This window comes from Monodelphis domestica, chromosome 2 (assembly GCF_027887165.1).
Source record: "Monodelphis domestica isolate mMonDom1 chromosome 2, mMonDom1.pri, whole genome shotgun sequence".
In the NCBI taxonomy this organism is placed as follows: domain Eukaryota; kingdom Metazoa; phylum Chordata; class Mammalia; order Didelphimorphia; family Didelphidae; genus Monodelphis; species Monodelphis domestica.
This window is the reverse complement of record NC_077228.1, coordinates 467,839,244-467,865,519: the sequence shown is the minus strand read 5'-3', so window position 1 is coordinate 467,865,519 and position 26,276 is coordinate 467,839,244. Positions and strand designations below refer to the sequence as shown.

General features: G+C 36.1%; 2 protein-coding genes across 5 annotated transcripts in view; one reads left to right on the top strand and one right to left on the bottom strand.

The window, feature by feature from the left end:
- DPH5 (diphthamide biosynthesis 5) overlaps nucleotides 1-5,476 on the top strand; it is a 39,634-nt gene extending 34,158 nt beyond the window's left edge. For all 4 annotated transcript variants that reach the window (XM_003340463.4, XM_056819142.1, XM_016429049.2 and 1 more), the window contains exons 6-8: nucleotides 743-782; nucleotides 1,357-1,460; nucleotides 4,102-5,476. In XM_003340463.4, the coding sequence (XP_003340511.2) occupies nucleotides 743-782; nucleotides 1,357-1,460; nucleotides 4,102-4,298 (341 nt within the window). In that variant the 3' untranslated portion in view covers nucleotides 4,299-5,476. The remainder of the gene's footprint in view (nucleotides 1-742; nucleotides 783-1,356; nucleotides 1,461-4,101) is intronic.
- Nucleotides 5,477-8,685: 3,209 nt separating this feature from the next.
- Nucleotides 8,686-26,276, bottom strand: part of SLC30A7 (solute carrier family 30 member 7) — a 97,788-nt gene continuing 80,197 nt past the window's right edge. The window contains exons 10-11 of the mRNA XM_001381841.4: nucleotides 20,480-20,629; nucleotides 8,686-15,074 (exon numbers count right to left, since the gene is read on the bottom strand). Of these exons, the coding sequence (XP_001381878.1) occupies nucleotides 15,027-15,074; nucleotides 20,480-20,629 (198 nt within the window). The 3' untranslated portion in view covers nucleotides 8,686-15,026. The remainder of the gene's footprint in view (nucleotides 15,075-20,479; nucleotides 20,630-26,276) is intronic.

Below are 26,276 nucleotides of genomic sequence, written 5' to 3'. Positions count from 1 at the left end.
TTTTGAACAAATAGTTTGGCTGACCAGTCAGTGAATGAGGGTCAAACATTGTCAATGTTTATAAATTATCATATTTCATGTTTTGGTATTGTAGCTGTCACTTCCCTGAAACATCACTAAGAAGCTGACAAGTCAGGATTGGGAAAGGCTGCCCCCATGAGGTGATAAGTGATAGTTTGAATTCTGACCTTAGTTTGTCCTACCATTTCATTAGACACAGCCTTTATTTTAAAGGCAATAGACTTTTGTGTCTCATTTTGAATTTGTTGATACTGACATTCCAGACTAGAGAAAACCTTGTACAGTTCTTAACTATATTTCCAACTATATGAGGGTCATATTCAAGGGAATATGCAATTCCCAATCAAGTGAATACAGTAATTTTGAGTTGCTCTTAGATAAAGGGTAGTTCACCCAAGACCACAGAGAGAGGAAATTTTCTTTTCCAGAGCTCAGTCCAAGGCACAACTTCTATTTGTCTTTAGCTTAGAATTATGCAGTGATGATTGATGACCTTTGAACATTCTCTCATTTGCATGTTTCCCTGCAAAGCTTGGCAGCTTCCTTTTAAGTTATGAATTAGCAATGCGTAAGGTCTTCTCCATGAGTTATTAGCATTCTTTTTATTTATTTGACCTGTGTTTTGCCAAATTGGACAGCATAAGACCACTAAAGTCAGGTGGCCATTTAATGAGATTTAACAGTGGCAAATAAAGTAATTTTTTTTCCTCCCTTTCTACAGACCTCCAAATAAAGGAACTGTCTTTGGAAAATCTAATAAAGTAAGTTATTGCTTTGAAAATGTGGGCATATTTTTTGAATCTTTTCATACTTTTACTGTTATTTATGAAAAAAGACACAACTATTGAATGTGGTTAAGAAAAAATTGACTTATTATAGTTATAACCAATATCTTAAAATTTTTTCTAAGCATTGATTATACATAGTTTATCCCTACTACTTGCTAAAATAAAAATGACCCATCTAAGTTTTTGTCTAGAAATTGACTCTCCAAGTTAGAAGTAGTAAAAAGAAGAATATGACTTAAAATAATCATAAAAATTACCAATATACAGGTTGAGTTCCTCAGTATCCTTAGCAAAGCTAAGCCTAGTCTGTCCAGACATATTTTTAATTATTTTTGCTCAGTGCATCTACTGATTTTATGTTGAATTGACGTCAAGTGATATAATAAATACTGTTAAAGGTATAAGAGATAACCCTGAAAGTCTAGCCAGTTAGTTGTGTTCAGCGTGGGTTTTGCCCAAGACTTCAAATAGTGTGTGGGCCATGTAGTGCTTAATGAAATATGTGGTTTAATGGTTATGAAGAGTGAAATCTGGTTTATACTTGTAGGGGAAGGAAGATCTATGAGCCTCCACGATTCATGACTGTGAACCAAGCAGCCCAGCAACTTCTGGAGATTGTTCAAAACCAGAGAGCTCGCGGAGAGGAGCCAGGTGCTTACTTAGATCTCTTCAAGTTTGACAAGGGACTTTATAGGTCTTTAGCTAGTTTGAAGCTTGAATCCTGTCTGCAACATCCCTGACAAATTGCCAGCCATTCTCTGCTTAACATGCAATAGTTCCCAATTACTGGCCTCATTAACCCCTTGACATTACTTCAGATGGAATCATTGATAGTTCTAGATTTTTTAGATTCTTTAACTCCTAGGGCTGTTGGTAGTATTCACAGAATCTTAAGTTATTATAGTTGGAAAATACTTGTAGAGATCATCTAACCCTACCTCCTCATTTTACAGAGGAAGAAACTTGAGCCCAGCAAGATGAAATAATTCTGCTAGCCATTTATCACTTCTTTTAATTTATTCTTAAAACACATAAGCTACCTATTGTACTGTATACTGAGGTATACTGAAGATACTATTAACATACATTTAACTTACAAAAGTATCTCAAGAATTCAGGTCTTACAAAGTAATTCCACTGAAAAGGGAACAATGGGAAAGGAGAGAGAATAGTCCTTGTAAATTATATTTGCTTTACTTTCTTATTATCTGCTCCTGAGGTCAGGAAGAGCGTGGGATTCAGGATCCCCCCTCCCCTTCCCAACTTCTGTTTTAAGATAGCTGGCTGACTCGACTCGACCACTATTTCCTGACATATCCTTACAAAAAGGGATTAATTTAGAAACTTTTCAGTAACTGGTGATACTAAGTATATTCCTATCACTAGTTACTCAGTGATGATGCAAACATTGTGCTGGGTTTCCAGTATTCATAGTTTACATAATGTGTTCGCATCATGCAAATTGGTCCTTTTTTCAAATTTCTGGATTCATACGGATTACTTCTAGTTTGGGGTAAGGTTGAAAGTAGAGGAATTGGAGGACAATTTTTTTACTTGACTAACAAAACCTAAAATTTCTGTCTCTCCTTCATCTTAAAGCCCAGTGAGTCAAATTAACTACTGTTAGTGACTAAAATTAGCCAGTCTCATGTTTCAAGTACATAAATGTTTCTTGAATTTAATAGATCCTAGGGCAGTGGTGAACAGCCTTTGATTTTAAAACTTTCTCTTTTTCTCTTTCCATCTCCTTGGAACTACAGAAACTTTACTCTCTCCTAATGTTGCTCCCCTGCCATTTCCTCTAGCACTTTGATAATATGGTCTTTTGGATTCCTCTATATGTGATCAGAGGGAGTGGGCTTGCTTCTAGATCTTCCTCCTGCCAATTAAAGACCCTCCCCCTGCCACATTTACTCAGCAGCCTTTCTTCCTCTGAGGTTCATTCTATCCAGATATATTACCCTGCCCCCTCGTTGGTATGTTTTAGTGTGGATTCTTTGGTGTAAAGGTTAGAAGTCCCATTCTGATCATCCCCACAGTGGCTATTTTAAACTTTCTCATTTCTTAAGCCACCTACACGACCAGTCTCACCCATTCTCCCTCATGAACATTTTTTTTAACCTAATCTTCATTTAAAATTTTTATGAATATTTTATGTATATCATTTATTATATTGCCTTTATATGCCACTGTTTTCTTTCCCCTACCTCCTCCCTTTCATCCATCCCGTATAATAAAGAATTCTTTTAAAAGGAATAGAAAAAATAGCCAAGAAATGTGATGTTATATGCCGTATTCCATGTTTATGAACCGCACAAACAGTTCATTCCACTTGTCATCTTAACAGACAGTACTTAGCTTACATAGCCAGACTTCTGGGAGAAAGGTATCTCCACCGCTGCCTCCTTTCCCTCACCTCCCATTCACTTCTCTAGCTCTTACAATGTGGTTCCTTTTCTTTTCCAACTGAAATTGCACTGCTGAGGTCAGCAGTGATATCTTTATTGTAAGGCCTTTTCACAGTCCTCAACCTTCTCTCTCCTTCCTGGGTTTTCATGACACTGTCACACCATGGTTCTCCTCCTCTTTGTCAGACTGACTCTTTGCAGGATCAGCATCTCTATTCCCCCCCATTTAAATATATATGCCCCCGGTTCAATCCTGGGTCCTCCTCTTCTCCCTCTATATCCTCTTGTTGATTTCATCAGCTTCCCACGTGTTTTCAGCCACCCTTTCTATATAGAGGACTCCCAGGGGTCCATAGCTGGCTATCCCTGAGCTCTAGGGCCACGTCTCCAACTCCCTAGTACATATTTCCACTCTGATGTTTTCCAACTCATATTTTCCCAACTTCTGTTTCCTCATCAGTAACAAAGAGGTGATAAAATCTATTTATTGTAAGTACTTCACAATTCTTAATTCAGGTTAGTTCAGCAAGCATTTTTAATCAGTGCTTAATCAGTTCCTGACCTCAAGATATTTATATTCTGCTAAAAGGAAAAGGGTGAGTGGGCTAATAATAAACTAGAGGAATAAAGAAAGGTCTTTTGCTGGAGGTGATTCCTCATATGCTCATTCATGAATGCCAGGGTTCTTGGGAGGCAAAGATGAAGAGGAGGACGCAAGACTACTCATTCAGAGTTGTGGAGGGAGAAGATAAAAAGTGTTCAGGGCATGTTAAAGAGCCATATGGGTTGTGGCACATAGTACCCTTTAGCACAACTATTAAGGACAGGATATTGGGTAGAGCTCGGTTCTGACTTAGTTTAAAATACTTGTTCTTATTTCACAGCTATCACCGAGGAGACAATGTGTGTGGGCCTGGCCAGGGTGGGATCTGAGGAGCAGAAGATTGCTGCTGGCACCTTACAGCAGATGGCAACTGTGGACCTGGGCGGCCCTTTGCATTCATTAATTATAACAGGAAACTTGCATCCTCTGGAGGTGGAAATGTTGAAACTCTTTCCTATGCCAGAGGATGGCTCATAAACCCCAAGTGTTAAAGCTCCTGCCACAGCCACTGTTTCTGTTCTCCTTTATTCAGTGTCAGATGTAAATACAAAGATGTGCAACTTCAAAAGACAAAATAAAATGGACAAACATTTGGCTTCATCTCAGGAACAAAAAGGAAGACAAATTGATCTAACAAAACCTACTTTCATATAGAGGTCACATTATACCTTCTGATATCATCAGTTGGTGTCACCTTGACAATTTCTCAATATTATTTTGTTTGCAGCAGGGTGCAGACAAGGTAGGAAAGTAAAATAGACATAGGCAGAATGATTTTATAACTTTTCCTTCCCTTAAGAAATTGGGTTAAAAACTGCCTTGATTCCAATTAAGGGGCATAACTTGGAGGGACAGTTGGAATGTGAATCATTTTGAATTAAACCCAGCTTCTATTTCTGAAGGGGGGAAAAATGACAGCTGTTAGAAGAAAGCTAAATAAATGATTGATAACATTTCACCCACCATAATTTGCTTGTCACTTTTGTGCAAGCATAGTTTGAATTATTTCTGCCTAGAGTTAATGGTAATGATCAGAAACAGATTTAGAGAGAACAAACCACCATCCAGGTGCCACCCACCTAAAAGTATGACAGCACATATTCTTTGTCAAGTGACGCCCATCTGAATTGGTTTATCTCATTTAAACTGACATCCTAATTATGTGGCACAGGGTTGTGTATTACCTGGGTTTTGTATTGTATTGGAAATGCTTGATCAGCCACATAGAATTGCTCTTGGACTTTAATTAAATATTTCTTATCCATGCCAACAAAGGTATTTGCAAAAAAGAACATTTTTTTAAACTTCAGATGCAACCATAGTGTGTTAATGATTCATCATTCAGCGGTTCTTGTTGGGTTGTAACAATAGTATTTGTTATGAATCTTAGCCTCAGTGCCATCTCTTGTGTAGTGACTTATAGGTAAATGCAAATTCAACTAGATTGGTATTTCTTCCTGTGGATCTGATCAAGTCATCCAACCTCTTTGTTACTGGGCATATTGATAATTCTTTGTAGATATTTATTTAAAATGCATCTTGTATGTTTAAGATAAGATTTGTCAATTCTTGTGATAGTCATCTATCAATGTTATATGAATTGTAGGTTGGGGGAGGGATAGTAAGCTATATTAATACAAGTACTATATTCTCTATCATGAGGTTTTGTTGTTCCATCATTTCTGCCATGTCCCAAGTCTTTGTGACCCCATTTGGGGTTTTCTTGGAAAAGACATTGGATAGTTTTGCCATTTCCTTCTCCATTTCAATTTTTAGATGAAGAGTGGAGGCAAACAAGGTTGAATGATTTGCTCAGGGTCACAGCTAGTAAATGAGGCTGGATTTAAACTCAGGAAGAAGAGTCTTTTTGACTCCACTCTGTCCACTTCACCACCTAGCTGCCTTTATTATGAACCTAGAAACTTTTAAGTGGAAAATAGAAATCTCAGTGAAAAAGAAGACTTGCAAATCCTGTGAAAAGACACAGATTATTTATGTAAGACAAATTATTTGTGTGAAAACAATGCCCAGGGTTTGGTTGGTATTCAGCTGCCATGTTCAGAGAGGGGTGGCTATCCTCCCACAAAAGGAGATTTAGGACCAGAACTGAACATGCACATAGTTTCTGGGCATGGCAAATGAATGACTGATGAGACACAGAATTTAATACTTGGAAGGAACCTCAGTCTAGCCCAAACCAGCACGAAAGGGATCCATTAACAATCAACACCTGCTGTTTGAAGACCTCCAAGGAGAAGAAAGCCTTGAACTCATAAAGCAGCCCATTGGACAGTTCTACTTTAAATTTGCTCTTTGTAACATCAGCCATTGCTCCCAATTGTCACACTGAAAGTGTAAGTCAGATATATTAACCTAGATTAATATTGTCCTTTGTTGCCATTACTTTCTAATGTTAACGACAACATGCCCTTCTACATTTAAGCGGATTCACTTTCTTAGAAGAAAAACAGATTAGAGTGTGAGGATTTGTATCAGTGTCATCGATATTGGTACCATCTACAAGAAAGTGTTCATCGGTCAGTAGTCTGTTCCTGCCTAAATTTTAGATTGAAGAAGTGGCTAATACCATGAATTGCTTCCAAAGGCAAAAGGCTCTGGGAGATTGTGGGCAGGGGGAAGGAGTGAGATAGTCTTACCAACATTCAAACATGGGGGTGTGGGAGGGGGTTGGTTTCTGCCCCTCACTTGTAGGGATGTCTTACACCTTTTTGATGAATCATGCCAAGTACTGTGGGGGATACACAATAAATCAAAAGGCAGAGTCTAATCTCTCTTAAATGGTAAGGTAAGACTATAATAACATTTTGAGGATCACTGGTTTATAGCTGAAATCTGTCAACTCTAATCCAACCCTTTTATTTTACAGATGAGGGAACTGAAGTCCAGATAGATTAAATGATTGGCCAAGGCCATACAAGCACAGCTTGTTTCCAATTAGAATAATTTGCACTTCATAATTCCATTGAGCTGGAAACAACGACCATATTTTACATAATTACAACTGAATACAAGTGACCACTTCTGGTTGTTCGTTATACTGTTCACAAACTCAGGGTAGTTAGATGGCAGGAGTTAAGTTTCAAAGCTCCTAAGTCAAGGAGAAAATACTAGAAAGTTTAAATATTGTGGAATTACAGTCAGGCTAATATACGATTTAGCAGCTCCTACATTAAAAACTAGAGATGGGGCATGATATTTCTTAAGAGCAAAGGAGCTGGGTTTGCCACCAAGAATAACCAACCTGCCCAGCAAAACAGTGTAATCCTACAAGGGGGGAAAAATAAATTTTAGGTATTCTTGAGGAAAAAATAAACTGAACAGAAAATTTGACCTAGAAGAATCAAGAAAAAACATAAGAAAGTAAATATGAAAAAAATAATTATAAGGGATTTAAGAAGGTCAAACTTCTCATATGAGAAAATGTTATCTTTAGTTCCTAACGTTATTCAACCTGCTAATGGGTTGAAAGAGCATACAAAGAGCATAAAAGACTTGGTTGAGTTGATCACGGTGGGATAATCCTAAAAAACAGGGTAGGGAGGTGTGAATTGAAGAAATGTTTCGGTACAGGGGAGGAGAAAGTTGAGGGCAGGTGGTGCTAGAAACATTGGAACTGGATTAAAGAGGGAATCACATTTTGAAGAGTATAAGCTCTTAAAAACAGGAAGGTAAAGGAATGAGTTATGAGATCCTGCGAAGAGGTGAGGATTAGAAAGGCAAGTAAATCAGAAGTAAATTTTATTTCTGAGGAGTGATAGGATAAAAAGAGAAAGAAGGACAAATGAAAATAGGATGAAGAGAAATACACAAGTAATTGTAAACTGAATGAATGGGATGAACTTGCCCTTAAAATGAAAACAGAATGGATATACTGTTTACATGAGTGTAAAATAAGTCCCATGTATGGAATAAAAACATATTGAAAAGCTAAATGAATTACAGGCAGAAATAAATAGCAGAACTATAGTAGTGGAGGACTTCCAAATTCCCCTCTCAGAACTTGATGAATCTAAGCAAAAATAAATTAGAAGTTAAAGAGATAAATAGTTGTTAGGTATGATAGGTATCTGGAGAGAATTGATTGGGAATAGAGAAGACTACCTTTTTCTCAGTGGCCATAGGTCCTTTACAGAAATCTGCCATTTGCTACATACGTAATATGTAACAATTTTTTTTAAACTAGAAAAAATAAATTCAAAGACCTAATTAAATACCAAATTAGAAATACTAAAAATTAAAGATATGATTAATAAAAGCAAATATAAGAAAATCATTGAATTAATAAAACTAGGAATTGTTTTTGTGAAAAAAAGTAAACCATATCAAAAATGAAAAGGGTGGACCTGGGTTCTGAGAGAAAATGTAATAAATACCAGGAAGCTAGAGCATTCAAAAAATAAACTATCAATAGTGGCTAGCCTATTGTTGAAAACTCCATCCAGGTATACATTTCCAAAGACTTCCTATATTGTTTTCTAAGGAAGAAATCTAATCCTGATCATTTTTATTTTTCCACTTTTATAACTGTCCTGGAAAAGGGAAAAAAAAACAAACCAACTATTCAAACATAGAGTTTCCTCCACTCTCCAATAAAATTAAAATCTAACTTGATAATGGTGGTTGATTGATGGATTGGTGCTCTCTGACATATAACTGGCAACAAGCCCTAATAATATGCTCCCTTTAGTAGCCACAACAATAACTGTTCCCTTCTTAGTACTTTTCTATTTGGGAGATGTATGGGTCATTTTGAGAATTTTTTCCTTTCCCCATCTCCACTTCCATTTGTTGTTACAGTTCACATACCTACTAAAAGTACTGTTGCTAACAAAGACAATTAGGATACAGATTTTTAAACCAAAGTTTTATTGAAAGAACATTTTCATACAATCTTTCGTGGTCCTTTTAAAAAGTACATTTGATGTTATGCTTTACATAGGATTGTCTTCAAGTAGAAATGGGGAAATACACCTTTATAGACTTATTCCATTGTACTTGAGCATATCATGCTTTCTTCCTTCAGCACTTTCAAACCAAATTACAATAGCCTTTAAAACCTGACATTTCCACATGCATTGTGGGTTAGTACTGAAAGACTTAGTTAGGTGCCTCAATCTTTGCCAAAAAAATCAAACCCCAATAAAAAGTAAGCAGGAAGTTTACGAATGTATGGTTTGGGCAGCTTTTTATTCACAGTACTTCAGATGTAAAATACCCTACGCTGTAGCTCTTCATAATGAACTCCAAACTGCATGCACACACACGTCCACATCACAGAGCAACCAAGTCACTGAGGTTTACTGCAGTTTGAATAAATGTAGAGAGATGCCTTGTGAAAACGTAACACCTGCTGCTTCTAATGTAATATTATATCTAGAACGGAATCATCAATCAGCCTGAAAAACACATCCAATATGCAATTAGACAAAAACATTCCAGTAAGCATTAAAATCCATGGGAAAGTTTTCCTGTCAGAAAAAGCTGGAAAATGATAGGAGTGGCAGTATGTTGGAGCTGAGAGCTTTAAGGCAGGGTGGCCTCTGCAACCTACGGTATTTGGAGGTAGAAGAGAATGAAAGTAAAAGTTGACACATGACTTGTTACCTAAAAATTGTTTTAAAGTGTAGCGCCTCCTTACTCCAAAGCAATTCAGTATCTGAATCGGTGTCCAACTTGATACACTACCATCAAAGCCCCATTCTTTCAGACATTCTGCTGTTATCAAAACTTATACAAATATGGGGAACATTCAACAAAAATTGGAGACCAGTTTGACTTTAGAATGCTCTGTGAAAAATACCTAAACTCAAGACATCTTAGATCATTTGCTATGTGAGAATATAGAAGACAAATAATCTTTCTGCTTCCACTTCTTCAACTATTGAAGAGAAGAAAAAAAACACAAAACCTTCCTTAAGACTATTTTTTCAAAGTTTGTTTTTAATATTTGTGTGTCTAGGAACACTAACAGAGTCATTAGTGCACCATGCTTATTACTTGCTTCTAACCTTAGGGCTACACTTCTCTAATACTCATAATACCATTTATTCAACATTAAATAGATATCTGTATCAAGTACTTTTGTGCAAATACTGTATTAGGTGCTCGCAGGAGACTCAGAAATGTATGACACAGTTCCCTTCCTTCAAGGAACTTATGGTTCAATAATTTCAAACACACTATCATAATGGGCAAATTCAATAGGACAAACTTTTGATATTTAGAAATAGTTTAAAGTTGGATATTATTTTTCTTTTAATTCAAATGATTTAATTCTTTGTATAGATTATTTTACACTAAAGATTCGATGCTTAAAAGCTAAAGCAAAACCAAAATTGTTTATATAAAATTTGATTTCAACATTTCTATAAAATCAAATACTTTTTCAGGAAAGGGAAAGGAATCTCCTCATTGAACTAAACTGAAGAATTTGGAAAGGAAGGAATTATGATGGGGCTCCACTTCCCCTTTCTAAGAGTTCCCATTAGCTGCCTTTCTTGTGAGGAGCAAGGCACTGGATCAGATCTTACTAGGCACTAGGACCAGACAGGCTAAGACCTTAAACAGCACTAACAGGCATTTGGGTCATACAGATGGAATTTATCTATACATTATACATTCTGGATTGATAAATTCACAAGATGCCAATATATTTGCCAAATTTTATAATAGCCTTATGAAAATATTTTCAAAGCAATTCTGTCTAAAATGAGCACTGAATTTAATTTCCTCTAGTTTTTCAAAATACAACCAAAAAAACACATGTAGATCATAGAGTTTGTGCCAAAGATCTTAGCTAGCTAATCATCTATGTCATTTTTTATGTTGTTTTGATGGTAAAGATTGGGACCACTTAGCCTATCAGGCTGCCTTAAAACAAATCCATTGTGAATTTAAAATACTTTTATTAAAAGAAACTCTCAAAGCAAAGCAGACAGTCCATCAAAGATCAAGGTCAGTTTAGAGTACAAATTCATTCTGAAAAACATGGAGAATGACAATTAGCAGATAACTGAGTGTTCCCTCACAAAGCAGGGATCATTTGGTACTTGATATGTGATAAACAGAAGTGGAAATGGCCCTTATGGCAAGTCAGGAAGAGCAACTAAAGCTGCCAAAATATAAACACAAGATTCTGAAGGCATTCAAGGATCAATTTTCAAAATCTTGAAGCCAGGTAAAAAAGAATTGGAAAAAAAAATACTAAAAAGATAATCCAGGAGACTTTAGACCTTTCTTGCACAAATGCCTCTTGCTGGAAAATCCATATATAATGGGTCCAGTGATTCTCTGATGTCATGAATGCCCAAATCTGCATATCTGAGTATATATATACCTAGAGGTAAGCCCATACCTTGGCTTTGCTATTTACCTGAATGACCATGTGGGCAAGTCCCTTAATCTCTCGAGGCCTATTTCTTCACCTACAGAAGAGAGGTTGAATTAAATGATGGCTAAGGTCCCTTCCAATTTTAAATCCAGGTCAGCAAAACTAAAATGAGGTCATCTTTGAGTTACTCTTCCATTTTCCAAAGTTCCAAAATTTAAGAAACGGAAACAAGTACACTTAAGACTTTGTCTCAATTTATCTTTGTAGAGAAAATATTTATTTTCCAAGGGAAATGATCTATGTAGAGATTCCATCATTTCTTATATTTTTTTAACCCTGAGGTTAAAAAGGGGAAAAGGCCTAGAAATCGTAGAGAATGTAGCACTAATGTAATAAAAGATCTTCTAGTTAAAAAAGCCATCCAAAGAAAAGGAATGTTTGTAAAGATACAGAGTAAAATTTCATTGAAGTGTTTTGCTGTACCACTGATTAGGTTATATCTTGGGATGAATAAGCTCTTCCATTTAAAAAATGATTTAGAATGCCTAGAAATAATCATATGCTAGGGAGGCAGCATGATGTAATGAAAAGACAACTGGAATGTCCATCATAAGACTATATAGATTTGCCACTAATTGCTCTAGGATCTTGGGGAAAAAACTACCTCTCTGGCCTCTGTTCACATGTGAAATCTCTAGATGATTTCTATGATCTCTTTCAGTTCTGTAATTAGAAATGAAAAATTCTGTGTTGCTTCCTCAATACAGCTTCCTATCCCATTTGATTAAAATGCAGTCATTGTCTCTGATTCTGCATGAACCCTCCTGGTACCTCACTGAGCTTGTTTTATAAAGAATAAGAAGCACTTTCAGGACACAAGGGAAAGCATCATGCCAAATGAGACAAAGCCAACTTAACATGTGACGGTAATGCCAAATACTCTTCCTACATACTCAATTCTGTCTCCCAAAGTGCTCCAGTCTGTTCTGCCCAAGAGAACATGAGGCCTTGCCTATTCCTTGATTACAAATGGACTGGGCAAGAACCTGCATTGGGGGGTTAGCAAAAATAGGAAGTTGTATGTGTTAAATGTTTCATCTTCATTAATATCACGTTGATAAAAAAATTAAACATAAATTTCTATTTAGGGAAGTACATTGCAAAATTAACTTTCCTTTGGCAATATAAAAATGGTTTTCAGTGAATGTTTTTTGTCAAATGTTAGCAAACTCTCAGTTTTAAAAAACAAAACAAAACAACCCTAATTTTGAAAAACTACAAAGGTTCCATAACCCAATAATTACTTTTTCTCTAAAAGAGAAAATTAACAATAATCAAATGATGAATCAATTCTTGGTGAAATAATGTGAAGTAATGCACCTTTACCAAGAATGCTGTTAAGTCACGCATAGAAAGAATAAAGTGGTTGCCTTCTACTACGCTTTTAATACAATATATACTCATTTTATCTAAATGCAGAAATTATTTATGCCAGCCTTATGATTCAAGCTCCTACTCTTAATGTAGAAGCAATGATAAGAATTTTGTTCATTAGTCCAGTAGCTATAAGCTCTCATCAAATGGAAAATGTATTCATACCCCATGCAATTTCTTAGAGTGCACTGTAAATACAATTTCACAAGGAGAAGCAGGTTTTTCTTCATTTAAAAAAAAGTGAAGAGTGGCTCAGATTAGTGTCTGTAGAAATCCTCCTTCCTGCTGAATAGCAGATAGCATACATTAAGACCACAAGAGCGAGCACTTGGCCCTTCTTCAAAACCCAAACAATCATGCATGTACCTACTTATAAAAAAATTTCATTCTCCACATTGGAAATGTATTACAAATTCTTCCATATTCAATTGTCTCAAAATCACAAATTCCAGAATCTCTTAGTCATCCTAATTGTTATTTTTCTATAATATAAACATTATTTCTGTGTTAAGCATAAAGAATAAATCAGTTTCGTAGGCTTCATAGTGGTTGGAAGATTAGAAAAAATGAATTATGTTTGTCAAGTAAAAGCAGCAGGATCATGGGAATATGTCTTTTCCTCACCCTCCCTTTTAAGACTCCAATGATTATTTCAGTTAAACTGATTACAATTGCATCGATTCTCAAATTCACCAAATCTCTTTAGCAAATCTATAGCTTTAGAATTACTGTGTAATTTACAACAAAAGAAATATATACACTTCATACCCAGCAGCAGCAGTAAGTCCCAGGAAGTCCTTAATTCAGTTCATAAATGTATGCATGTATGTTATGTATGCATAGACAAGATAGACAACTTTACTACTTTCCTAATGATAATCTGTTACTTGCTTTCTTTTCCTTATAGAGAAGTCATTGGCATTACATCTGATATACCACATATGCTCACTTCTGAAGATTATAGGACAGAGATATGGAAATTAATAATAATACTAAAATTATTCCATAGTAGAAAATGAACTTATTTTTCCATTTCCAATGGAAAATTAATAATTTTCTATTAATGAATAATCTCAAACATTCATTTTCTTCCTTTAAGTTTTCTAGGTTATTTCAATTTTTAATATGAAATGAGAATTTAATTTACAAGTAGAAAAAGAATGATCTATTTCAGTATTCCTTCAAAAGGATCAATGCTCATCCTCTCAAATTACATCCACAAGACTGCTTTGTCTTCACTTCTGCTCAAGATACCCATGTTCAGTTGAGTGCTAAACTCACCATTCATGGTTTGTTTAGTCTTAGAATCTACTCATTACCATTTTAAGAAGCTGAAAACAGTTCAACTAAATCCATAACTCAAGCTTTAGGGGGGTCCTAAAAACAATTTTATGTATGCAAAGCTTTGCATAGGAAAGCAAAGTTTAAAAAAATGCATTTGAAAAACGGAAAGGAAAATACAAATCTTAATTTTTTTTTCCAGGAGCCACCTTTTCCCTTCATCCATTTACAAACTACATAAAAATGACAAGGGAGAATTTAAGACCACTTCCTATACAAAGAGCAGTTTTTACTAAAACCATTTGGAGACTAGCAGATGTTTAATCAAACCAAAATAGCCATTTGTACAACAGATACATTTGCAAACTTTTGAAAACATTCCAAGAGTAATTTATGTGATAATGAATTTTTTTAAAAAAGTAATACCTTTTATTTTGACAAGATGAAACAATAAAAGGGAATTTTTACACATTTAAAGTTATGTTTTAAGTACACAAAAATAAATTTGGTATACATCAGTAGCAAGAGTCTTATTTTGTACAAGTTGTAGTATGCCCATAAAACAAATAAAACCCCCTGACATTACATTTCTATGCTGGCAAATATATTTTCTGATGCAAAGGCACTTTGAAAACCCAATATGGTTTGGTTCATTAAGTTTGCAAAGTACAAACAATTTTACAAACATATGATTATATTGAAGAATGTCAACAATGTGACATTACATACAAATCAGATTTCCTTTTTAAAACTTTTTTTTTCTTTTCTAATAGCACTGGTTTGTGGGAATGAGCAGTGTCTTCAGTGAAGACATTAACCAGTGATCACAGGCCCACAATCTGAATTTCTACTGAAATAAAGATATGACAGTAGAAAAGAAAAGAAACCCTTAAAAGAAAATGGTTTGGAAAGAAAGGGCACAAAAGACAAGACCAAAAGTCCAAGATATATCCTTTTAATTTTGGCTCCTTAGAAGAGAACTCTTCCACGAGACCATAAAAGGCAAGTCTACTTGGTCATCTTCATCTTGGGCTGTAGTTGAGGTGATGGCTCTATTTTATAAAAGATGAGGACGCAATGTTCTAGATTGTATAGTACCAGAAAACTTTGGTCCAAAGAGCACAATCTCTGATGATTCACTACATGACAGCAAAGTCAATCTGCACATAAAGTTGTCTCACTCCGGCCTACAAAAGAGCAAAAGAGAAAATCATTGGAAAAACCATTATGATGGTAATAAATTATACAACTCACAAAATCAGTAAAATCTTACTGCTACATAGGTTCCATGGACAGGGAAGCATTAACTGTGTCATAGAGGAGATTCCTGTTCTGCTGTAAGTTTGGAATAGGTGTCCTCCGAGGTCCCTTTTACCTCTAAGATCTCATAAACAATCTGATCAAATCAGTTCCCCATGAATTCAATGAGCATAACTTTGCTGATAGCTGATTTGTTTATCTAGCTCTAACTTCTTTTCTTTACCTTCTCTTCTAAGAACATCAACCTGAAATATGTATACTTGTAAAAGTTACCAATGCCTACGTATATAGGTCCTGACAAAAGCAAACACTCTGCATTCTTTGCACGTCACCAAGAAATCCCCCTTGTCCCCAATATTTCCTGTAAGCAGCAGCATCAGTTTTGTCATTTTATAGGCAATGAGTAGATCTACTCCACATTGCTATTGTTAAGTAGCAGCTTAACAACCACAATAGTAATAAAGGTAATAACTAGCATTTACATAGCACTTACGACATGCCAAGCACTGTCCTCCCCACTCTACAAAGATCTCATTCGATCCTTGAAACAACCCTGCGGAGTTGATGCTATTGTTCCTATTTTATAGTTGAGAAAATGGAGGTAAACAGGAGTTACACAGCTAATATAAGGTCATGTTTGAATTCGCATCTTCCTGACTCCAGGTTGAGCATTGTATCCCCTTCCCTACCTAGCTGACGTGGTAAACTCTGTTGTCCTTCAGTTGTTTCAGTGGTGCCCGACTCCTTGTGACCCCATTTGGGGTTTTTTGGCAAAGATACTAGAACAGTTCGCCATTTCCTTCTCCAGCTCATTTGACAGATGAGGAAACTAAGGCCAATAGTGTGAAGTGGCTTGCCCAGACACTAGTGAGTGTCTGAGGCCGGAGTCAAACGCAGGTGGTCGTGACGCCAACACTCCACCCATTGTGCCACTTAGCTGCCCAAACGATCTGTAAGCCCTTTAGAACTGGCCCTGTTAAAGCTTTCCAATTTCCTTTTCTTTTAAGTGCTTTTCCTTTGTTAATTATTTCCTATGTATTCTATTTATAGTTCATTTGAACATCTGTGTCTGCATGTTGTCTCCCCTACTGGACTGTGAGCTCCCCAAGGGCAGGGATTACCTTTTTTGCATGCACCCCTCATACTTAGCACAATGCCTGGCACATATTGCATGCTTACTAACTGATGGTTAATTAGATGGTTGATTTTTATCAGACTTTTGTAAAGTGTGAATCAGACTTTCTTTGTCTAGCATCAGCAACTTTTAAATTGATCAACCAAAACTGAAAACACCCCTACTTAACACTTTGTAAGCCAACAAGTAAGAGAGTTCACAAGCCACATACTTGGGTGAGAGCCCCACCCTTTTAATCCAATCAATCAGAAACTTGTGAATCCTATGACAAAAGTTGACACCTTCGGAGGATGAGAGTGTGAATCCCACAGACACTGCCCCGCTGGGCAGCACTAGGCAGTTTGGAAGCTGTGGTTGGCCCCTGTGAAGAGGGGAAGGGACAAAAAGGACTATAAACGTCTATCTTCTTTGGTCATAATCTTCATCTTCGGTAGTCATCTTTGACTAGTGACCTGCCTCTAGGAGGTAACTTAGGACTTGGACTGCCTCCTGCGTGAGTCAGTAGCTGGCCTTCCTTTCCTAGTGTCTGGGGAGAGATTAGTTTCAGAGAGGCCTTCCCTTCCTGGAGGAGACCCTGTGGGTGGAACTCCAAGTCCTCTGGTCGAGGGTTAACAAGCCCTGCTGGGCTGAGTTGAGCACTGGAGCAAAATTTAGTGTGATAGGGTAGACATCTTCTCTATCCTCTTGTATTTCTCTACTTTTACTCTTTCCACTTCTTTGTAAATAAAAGCTATTAAAAGTCATTTTGACTTGAGCTATATAATTTTAAATCAGCAACCACAGTATTATCTTAGAATTCTCATATATTTAGTACAAACCCTTAAATTTAATTCCTTACATTTCCACCACTACTTCACCACCTTCTCTCCACCAGATACCCCAAAGAAGTGCAAAAATAGCTTCAAAAATCAGGACAGGATTGAACCTACATTGCTTAGGCCAATCAATAAATCAGCTGCTAGATGCTGGGGAAGCAAGGACAAAGAATGAAACAATTCAAAATTGTAAAGACCTTACATACTAATGGAGAGGCTATGTGTGTGTCTGTACATATGAACATATGTGCATATATATTCAGCACAAATATCAATGACTATACTTTTAAAGGAATTTCTCTATTTTGTGTTCTAGTTTGTTAGTCATTCTTTTTTATCTGTTTTGGTTTTGTTGTGATTTTGCCTCATTCGCTGGATTTGATTTTTTTGCCCTCTTCTTTTTAATCAGATTAGCTAAAGGTGTATCAATTTAATTAGCCTTTTCAAAGAACAAGCTTTTGGTTTTATTTATTGTTCCTACTTTTTTTTGTTTACTTCCAATTTAGTATTACTCCTCTGATTTGTAATTTCTTCTTTGTGCTTATTTTAGGTTGATTTGGTGGTTCTGAAATCTTTTTAATACATATTCATCATGATATATGTTTGAAGGGATATGATGTTTCGCCTCAGAGCTGATTTAGCTACATCTCAGAAAGGTTGATAGATTGTTTCATTATCATAATTTTCTCTTACATAATTATTGTTTTTTATGATTTATTTGACCGACTCATTTCAATTTCCTTGTCAGGTGTCCCTTCAGGTGTGGGTCACTTGTTGTGGTCCCTTAAAAGTTCTATATGGTGCTGAGAAATATGTGGATTCTTTCGCAGTTCCAATTTATAAGACATCACAGGACTTTAAGCTCAAGTTCTCTGGCAATCTGCATACAGTAGAACCTCATTACACATGTCCAATATGTTCTAATACCATTTACATAAATTGAAAATCAGGCAAAAGAGCAAGCCCTATTAATAAGTATTTCTTATACATACATACACAGGCACTTTACAACTTCTCTTAGATTTATGAGGGAGGTTCACTACTCTTATATTCTGGGGTCAATGTCAATAACTAAATAGCCTTAAGGAAACAAAGAAGCATTCTTCTGACACTGACAGATTCATTACAAGTGAGAACTCTGGACAAAGACTGCTGCAGGAGCTAATGTTTGGCACAAAACAATGTAATGATTCAAACCAACATTCTCAAGAGTAAGAATGAATGTCTGGGAAAACTACTGTGACAACACTGCTTAGAAGAAAAGCATCATGGATTTAGTGTGTAACTAAACATTTTTACTTTACATATTCTTCTGCCTTCATTTTTTTCAGTTACTAATCTCTTGGACCTAAATTCATATGTGTTGCTTTCATGTAAAACGAAGTCCTACTGTAGTTCTGCATTTTCTTTTCTTTGTCTTTCTGTTAGTATTACATAAAAGTGAGAGAGGAACATGGATGTGGCACAGTGGAGACAGAGTCAAGCTTGGAGTCAGGAAAACTTGAGTTCAAATCTGACCTCAGACATTTTCTAACCATATGATCCTGGGCAGATCAGTTGCCCCAGTTTGCCTCAGCTTCTTAGTATGTTAAATGAGCTACAAAAGGCACTGTTAGCAAACCATTCCAGCATCTTTGCCTAGAAAATCTCAAATGAGGTCACAAAGAATTGGATATGACTAAAACATCTGAACAACAAAAAAAAAATCACCAATGTTATTGTCAGTGTTCTTATAGCTCAGTTGTTTCCTTTAAGAATTTAGATGCTAAATCCCTTGAAATGCATAAGTTCATTCTGATATTGACTAATATTGAAAAAGTCCTTTTTCAGATTCACTTGACATATTTTTCCCCATTCCTTCAATTTTAATCTGTATAATTTTGTTTTTCAAATGTGTATCATTTCTTTCATCTCTCAATATTTTTTATTCTTCAGGCTATGAATTTTCCCCCTTTCTACAAGCACAGTACTATATCTCTTCATTTAGCTTAGCTTAATTTTTTTAAAGATGGCCTTATTTCCATGGGCTCTCTTTCCCTCACTTCCAATCTCCCCACTTTTTGTTACTCCTTTCTGGAATTTTATTAGTTCCCTTTTCTTTCTTGTTTTTATCTAGTTATTTCATGCTTCCTTACCTTTTTTCTTCTCAAATAGAATCCCTCCTCCTCTTCAATTAGTCCTATTCATTAATCTTTATCTTTTGCATTCCTTTCTAGAGACAATTACTCTCCTTCATTCACTTAACTATCCATCTTTCCTTTCTATCTATTCTAGATTCTCATTCTCTGGGTTCATGTCCCTATTACTACTGCCTTACAGGAAATACCCAATACAAAGACATCTCCTTCACCAGAACATTAGTCTTTACACACAAGCGCATTTATCAATGGCACTCCCTGCTAACAACAAAATAAGGTCTATATCTTTTACCTCCTTTTTAAACACCAACCCCTACCTCACCTACTCCCTTGTAGGTTCTTCTCTTCCTGAGAGACCACAGGAGTCACTGTTAGCCCTCAAATGAACTAGGGCACATCATATTCTCCCCTCTACCTTCCTCTTCCCATTTCTAAGCACCCTTCCACTTTAGAAGTTAGTCCCCCAAAGCACAGATTGATCTGTATAGAGGAGAGCTATGAGGATTTGTCCATAATGTCTCATGCTCATCTCTCCACCATAACTTTCACCAGACTTCTAACTTCATCCCTGTCTCCTTGTATATATTTAGAAAGTACTCTTTTATTAGTCTTTCTGCTATCACTTAATTATTAATCTTGTTATTTTATCTTCAGCTACTGCATTCATACTTTGCTCCTATACTTGTTGCTTGAGATATTAATAATCTTTACAGGTTTGGGGTTTTTTCTTGGGGGGGTTAGTTCTTGATCACCTCCTTATTACTGAGCATCTATCTTTTTTCATTTATGGTGAAACTCAGATATGCAAAGGAAGTAATCTTGAGCTACATTCTGATCTCCATTGCTCTTTGGAAATATATTATTCCATTCCAACCTGGCCTAATATCCCATACCTACCAAATGTCAGAAAGAGGATCTGAACCCAATCCAAATTCAGCACTCTACTCAATATACTATGCAGTCACACATTTATCTATTTAAATAAGGAGGTCCATTTTTTTTCCTGCCAACACATAATGTTTTATAATGTTTATAGTAACAAATTTAAATCTGTGCTTGGAGAATCTATTTTCATAATATAATTTCCTTGAGTAGTACAAATCTAAGAATTAAACAGAGCTTTCTAGAAGCATAAGCTATAGAGTCCCTCACAATCAGCATCTATACCAGAAAAATATACAATGTTCAGCTGATTATAGTAAATAAAAATAATTTCAAGATTCTACCAATCAGAACAACCATACCTGAGTAAAAATATTGTGAGTTTGGCTTAAAATCCACCTTGAATCAGCATCAGGTGCTACTACTAATTTCAAGGTCCCAACAAAAACATCAGTACAAAGAGTCCAAAAATGCTGCTCTTGTAAATGGTAAACACCTTGCAACTGTAGAACCTAGAATACAAAGCACAGATATTATCATTATAATCAATTATCAACTGTGCAGAAATTGATTAACTTTTCATAAATGTTAGATTCTGCCCTTTAAAATATTCTAAAATGAACTTTAATTGAAATAGACTCTTTTCACCTCAAACCATATTTGAATTAAAATACATAAACATAAATCCATTCATCCTAGTTCACAAGGATACTATCATATGAACTAAAGTTTACCCACTATTAAGAATACTTGTTTCTTTGGACAAAGAATGAAAAACATTTCTTTTTTTTTTTAATATTTTATTTGATCATTTCCAAGCATTATTCATTAAAGACATAGATCATTTTCTTTTCTTCTCCCACCCCCCCGCCATAGCCGATGCGTAAATCCACTGGGCATTACATGTTTTCTTGATTTGAACCCATTGCTATGTTGATAATATTTGCATTAGAGTGTTCATTTAGAGTCTCTCCTCTGTCATGTCCCCTCAACCGCTGTATTCAGGCAGTTGCTTTTCCTCGGTGTTTCTACTCCCACAGTTTGTCCTCTGCTTATGAATGGTGTTTTTTTCTCCTAGATCCCTGCAAATTGTTCAGGGACATTACACCACCACTAATGGAGAAGTCCATTATGTTCGATTATACCACAGTGTATTAGTCTCTGTGTACAATGTTCTCCTGGTTCTGCTCCTCTCGCTCTGCATCACTTCCTGGAGGTTGTTCCAGTCTCCATGGAACTTCTCCACTTTATTATTCCTTTTAGCACAATAGTATTCCATCACCAACATATACCACAATTTGTTCAACCATTCCCCAATTGATGGGCATCCCCTCGTTTTCCAGTTTTTGGCCACCACAAAGAGCACAGCTATGAATATTTTTGTACAAGTCTTTTTGTCCATTATCTCTTTGGGGTACAGACCCAGCAGTGCTATGGCTGGGTCAAAGGGTAGATATTCTTTTGTCGCCCTTTGGGCATAGTTCCAAATTGCCCTCCAGAATGGTTGGATCAGTTCACAACTCCACCAGCAATGAATTAATGTCCCTACTTTGCCACATCCCCTCCAGCATTCATTACTTTCCTTTGCTGTTATGTTAGCCAATCTGCTAGGTGTGAGGTGATACCTCAGAGTTGTTTTGATTTGCATCTCTCTGATTATAAGAGATTTAGAACACTTCTTCATGTGCTTATTAATAGTTTTGATTTCTTTATCTGAGAACTGCCTATCCATGTCCCTTGCCCATTTATCAATTGGAGAATGGCTTGAATTTTTGTACAATTGATTTAGCTCTTTATAAATTTGAGTAATTAAACCTTTGTCAGAGGTTTCTATGAAGATTTTTTCCCAGTTTGTTGTTTCACTTCTGATTTTAGTTACATTGGTTTTGTTTGTGCAAAAGCTTTTTAATTTGATGTAGTCAAAATTATTTATTTTACATTTTGTGATTCTTTCTATGTCTTGCTTGGTTTTAAAGTCTTTCCCCTCCCAAAGGTCTGACATGTATATTATTCTGTGTTTACCCAATTTACTTATGGTTTCCTTCTTTATGTTTAAGTCACTCACCCATTTTGAATTTATCTTGGTGTAGGGTGTGAGGTGTTGATCTATTCCTAGTCTCTCCCACACTGTCTTCCAATTTTCCCAGCAGTTTTTATCAAGTAGTGGATTTTTGTCCCAAAAGCTGGGATCTTTGGATTTATCGTATACTGTCTTGCTGAGGTCGCTTTCCCCCAGTCTATTCCACTGATCTTCCTTTCTGTTTCTTAGCCAGTACCAAATTGTTTTGATGACTGCTGCTTTGTAATATAGTTTAAGGTCAGGGACTGCAAATCCCCCATCAAATGTGGTTTTTTTTTTCATTATTTCCCTGGATATCCTTGATCTTTTGTTGTTCCAAATGAATTTTGTTATGTTTTTTTCTAAATCAGTGAAGAAGTATTTTGGTAGTTCAATGGGTATGGCACTAAATAGATGAATAAATTTGGGTAGGATGGTCATTTTTATTATATTGGCTCGTCCTATCCATGGGCAGTTAATGTTTTTCCAATTGGTCAAGTCTAGTTTTAGTTGTGTGGAGAGTGTTTTGTAGTTGTGTTCATATAGTTCCCGTGTTTGTCTCGGGAGGTAGATTCCTAGGTATTTTATTTTGTCTAAGGTGATTTTGAATGGCATTTCTCTTTCTAGTTTTTGCTGCTGAGCTGTGTTGGAGATATATAGAAAAGCTGATGATTTATGTGGGTTTATTTTGTATCCTGCAACTTTGCTAAAGTTGTTGATTATTTCAATTAGCTTTTTGGTTGAATCTCTAGGATTCTTTAAGTAGACCATCATGTCATCTGCAAAGAGTGATAACATGGTCTCCTCCTTGCCTATTTTGATGCCTACAATTTCTTTTTCTTCTCTAATTGCTACTGCTAGTGTTTCTAGTACAATGTCAAATAGTAGAGGTGATAATGGGCATCCTTGTTTCACTCCTGAACTTATTGGGAATGCATCTAGTTTATCCCCATTGCAGATGATATTAGCTGATGGTTTTAGATATAGACTGTTTATTATTTTTAGGAATGACCCTTCTATTCCTATACTTTCTAGTGTTTTTAATAGGAATGGGTGTTGTATTTTATCAAATGCTTTTTCTGCGTCTATTGAGATAATCATGTGGTTCTTGTTGGTTTGCTTGTTGATGTGGTCAATTATGTGGATGATTTTCCTAATATTGAACCAGCCCTGCATCCCTGGTATAAATCCTACTTGATCATGGTGGATGACCCTTCTGATCACTTGCTGGAGTCTTTTTGCTAGTATCCTATTTAAGATTTTTGCATCTATATTGTAAACCTCAAAAATTCCTTAGACTTATAAATGTTGGAAATTTCACCATTGGGATATTTCATACTTGGAAAATTTCTTACTGATAGTCTATTGGAATGGGAACCCCATTGGCATGGGAGGTTCTTTCTCTTCCCTTCTTAAGATTACTTTAGGACAAAAACCCTTGGCTGAACAATGGAAAGGACTTTGACCTATGCTTAAGCATAAAACAGGAATTTCTTTGAGTCTTGATTGATTTTAGAATTGATACAATGGAGATACTTGGAATAAATCTCCACCCTATTCAGTCCTAATAGGATTGAGTAAGGGCTGCAGCCTAGATCAAAATTTAATTATTCCAATCTCTACCCTACTCAAGTTAACAGGATTTAGAAAGGGCTGTAGCAAAGGAGTAAAGATTTAATCATTTGAAAATATGACCTTCAACAGACATGTGCAAAAGCCAGAAACCTCTGGGCGGTCCTGGGTTAAGCTAGAGCCTCCATTGACAGGGAAATTGATGAACAGTGATTGGTAGATGTGAGGACTGAGGGGAGGCAACTTGGAGGGTTTCCTTAAAGATAGGAGGGTCTGAAGACTCGGGAAGGGAGAGAGTTGGTCGGTGTGGTTCCTGTGGCTCTGAGAAGGTTTGCTCTGAAGGAAGCTGAAGGTGGGGGCCTCTGAGACTGTTTCTCCATTTTGGACACGTGAGTAATAGGGACTGATCTCTTTTCTTTGCCCCAGCTATCTAAGGGCTTGGGCCTTTTGGCCCAGCCTAAACAGAAGGGGTATTTAAGCCCTATTCCCTTCTCTCCCTTTTTCTCTCTCTCTATCTCTAATTCCTTTCTTACTCCTATTGTAATTAAACTCCAAAAAAGGCTGACGGCTGACTTGAGTTTTTTATTTAGGAATTACATAGCTGATTCCTTGGCGACCTTAAATTAATATATATCAGTCTTTTAAAGTGATTCCCTTGTTACATTGTGGCTGACCACACGGGAGTCTAAAGAATCCTCTCAATAAAACTTTTGAAATTCCTTGCCTTTTTACTATACCGTCTCACCACTTAGTCCTTTTTTTTTAACAAAAAAACTTGGCTTAAAGACACAGCTGCTAGAACACGTGAGTATAAAAAACTTTTTCTCTTTTCTCCTTAAGTTAAATTGGAATCAGCAGTTTTTTTCTTTTTCTTCCCTTTAATCTTAAGGGATAGCTGGGTAGCTCAGCGGATTGAGAGCCAGGCCTAGAGACAGAAGGTCCTGGGTTCAAATCGGACCTCAGATACTTCCCAGCTGTGTGACTCTGATAGACAGAAAACAGCTGTTTTAAATCTCAGCAACAGGACTCTAAAGTCCTGGCTGGAAGAACTGTTTCTAAATATCCTTTCCCTTAAGGAACAACTTCCTGGATTAGGAAAAAAAAAAAACCCTGTGGAAAGTTTGTTGCTTTGCCCTGCTCCCCACGTGTTTTGTGAAATTACAAAATATATATATATAAATGAGTACTACATTCTTTGACAATTATATGGCAGCTGAAGAAGTAGGGGCATTGAGGAATGAAGGATACCTCCAAATTTTTATATTAATAGGTACTGTCATTTTTGTACTCCTCAATACTATATTTAGAGATGAAAAAATAAAAAATATTGAGGATAAAATAAAACAAAATGAGGATAAAATAAAACAAAATGAGGATAAAATAGAAAAAAATGAGGATAAAATAGAAAATATTGAGGATAAAATAGAAAATATTGAGGATAAAATAGAAAAAATTGAGGATACAATAGAAAAAATTGAGGATAAAATAGGAAATATTGAGAATAAAATAGAAAAACTTGAGGATAAAATAGGAAATATTGAGAATAAAATAGGAAATATTGAGGATAAAATGGGAAATATAGAAGATAAAATAGGAAAAATTGAGGATAAAATGCAAGCCCAATTAGAAGATCTAAAAAGTTTCTTACAGGATCAATTGGCAAACAACCACTCTACCAGAAACAGACCTGTTTCTGAACCTTTGAATGAGGAAATTTCCTTCCCTGAAATAGAGATGGAAAACACCTTCCCTATAGCCCAGTTAACAGACTGCTTCTCTCGTGTAGTGCAAATCTTGTCTGAATTTAATCCCCAAAACCCTTCCCCTGCAATCTCAGCTTCTCATGTTCCTTCTCCTACAGAAAACCAAATTCCAATGCAAGGGAGATCTTGTCCTCCTAGAGAAACCTGTCCTTGTCAAACTGACCCACAGGTGCAAAATTCAACTAGAGGCCTGTTTCCTCTAAGAGAAGTACCTGAAATAGGACGAAATGGGGATGTGGTGACTTTAAGACATAGGATACCGTTTACTCCCCAAGAAATAAATGAATTTACACGAAATATCCCCACATATGAACAAGATCCTTTTCTAGTAACAAAAAAGATGGGAGACATATTTTTTCAGTATAATCCGTCTTACAAGGACGTTGAGAGCTTACTACAGGCTTTTTTAAGTGAACGTGAAAAAAATAAAATAATTGCTCATGTCAACAAAACCCGGGGGCGTAATGCAGCACATTGGCCATCTCAGGATCCCGAATGGGACTATAATAATCCTGAGGACTATCTACAACTATACCGTTGTAGAGAGGCCATCCTCACGGCCATGAAGGAATGTGCAGACATTACAGATAAGTGGATGGAACTTGAAAAAATTAAGCAAAATGAAAACGAAACACCCTCCAGATTTATGGACAGAATTATCAAGTTTGGGGACAGATACTTAGATTGGGACTTAACTAAAGAGAATAGTTTAAGACAAGTTAGAAGAATCTTTGTAAACAATTCTTGCAAGGCAATTAAAAATTA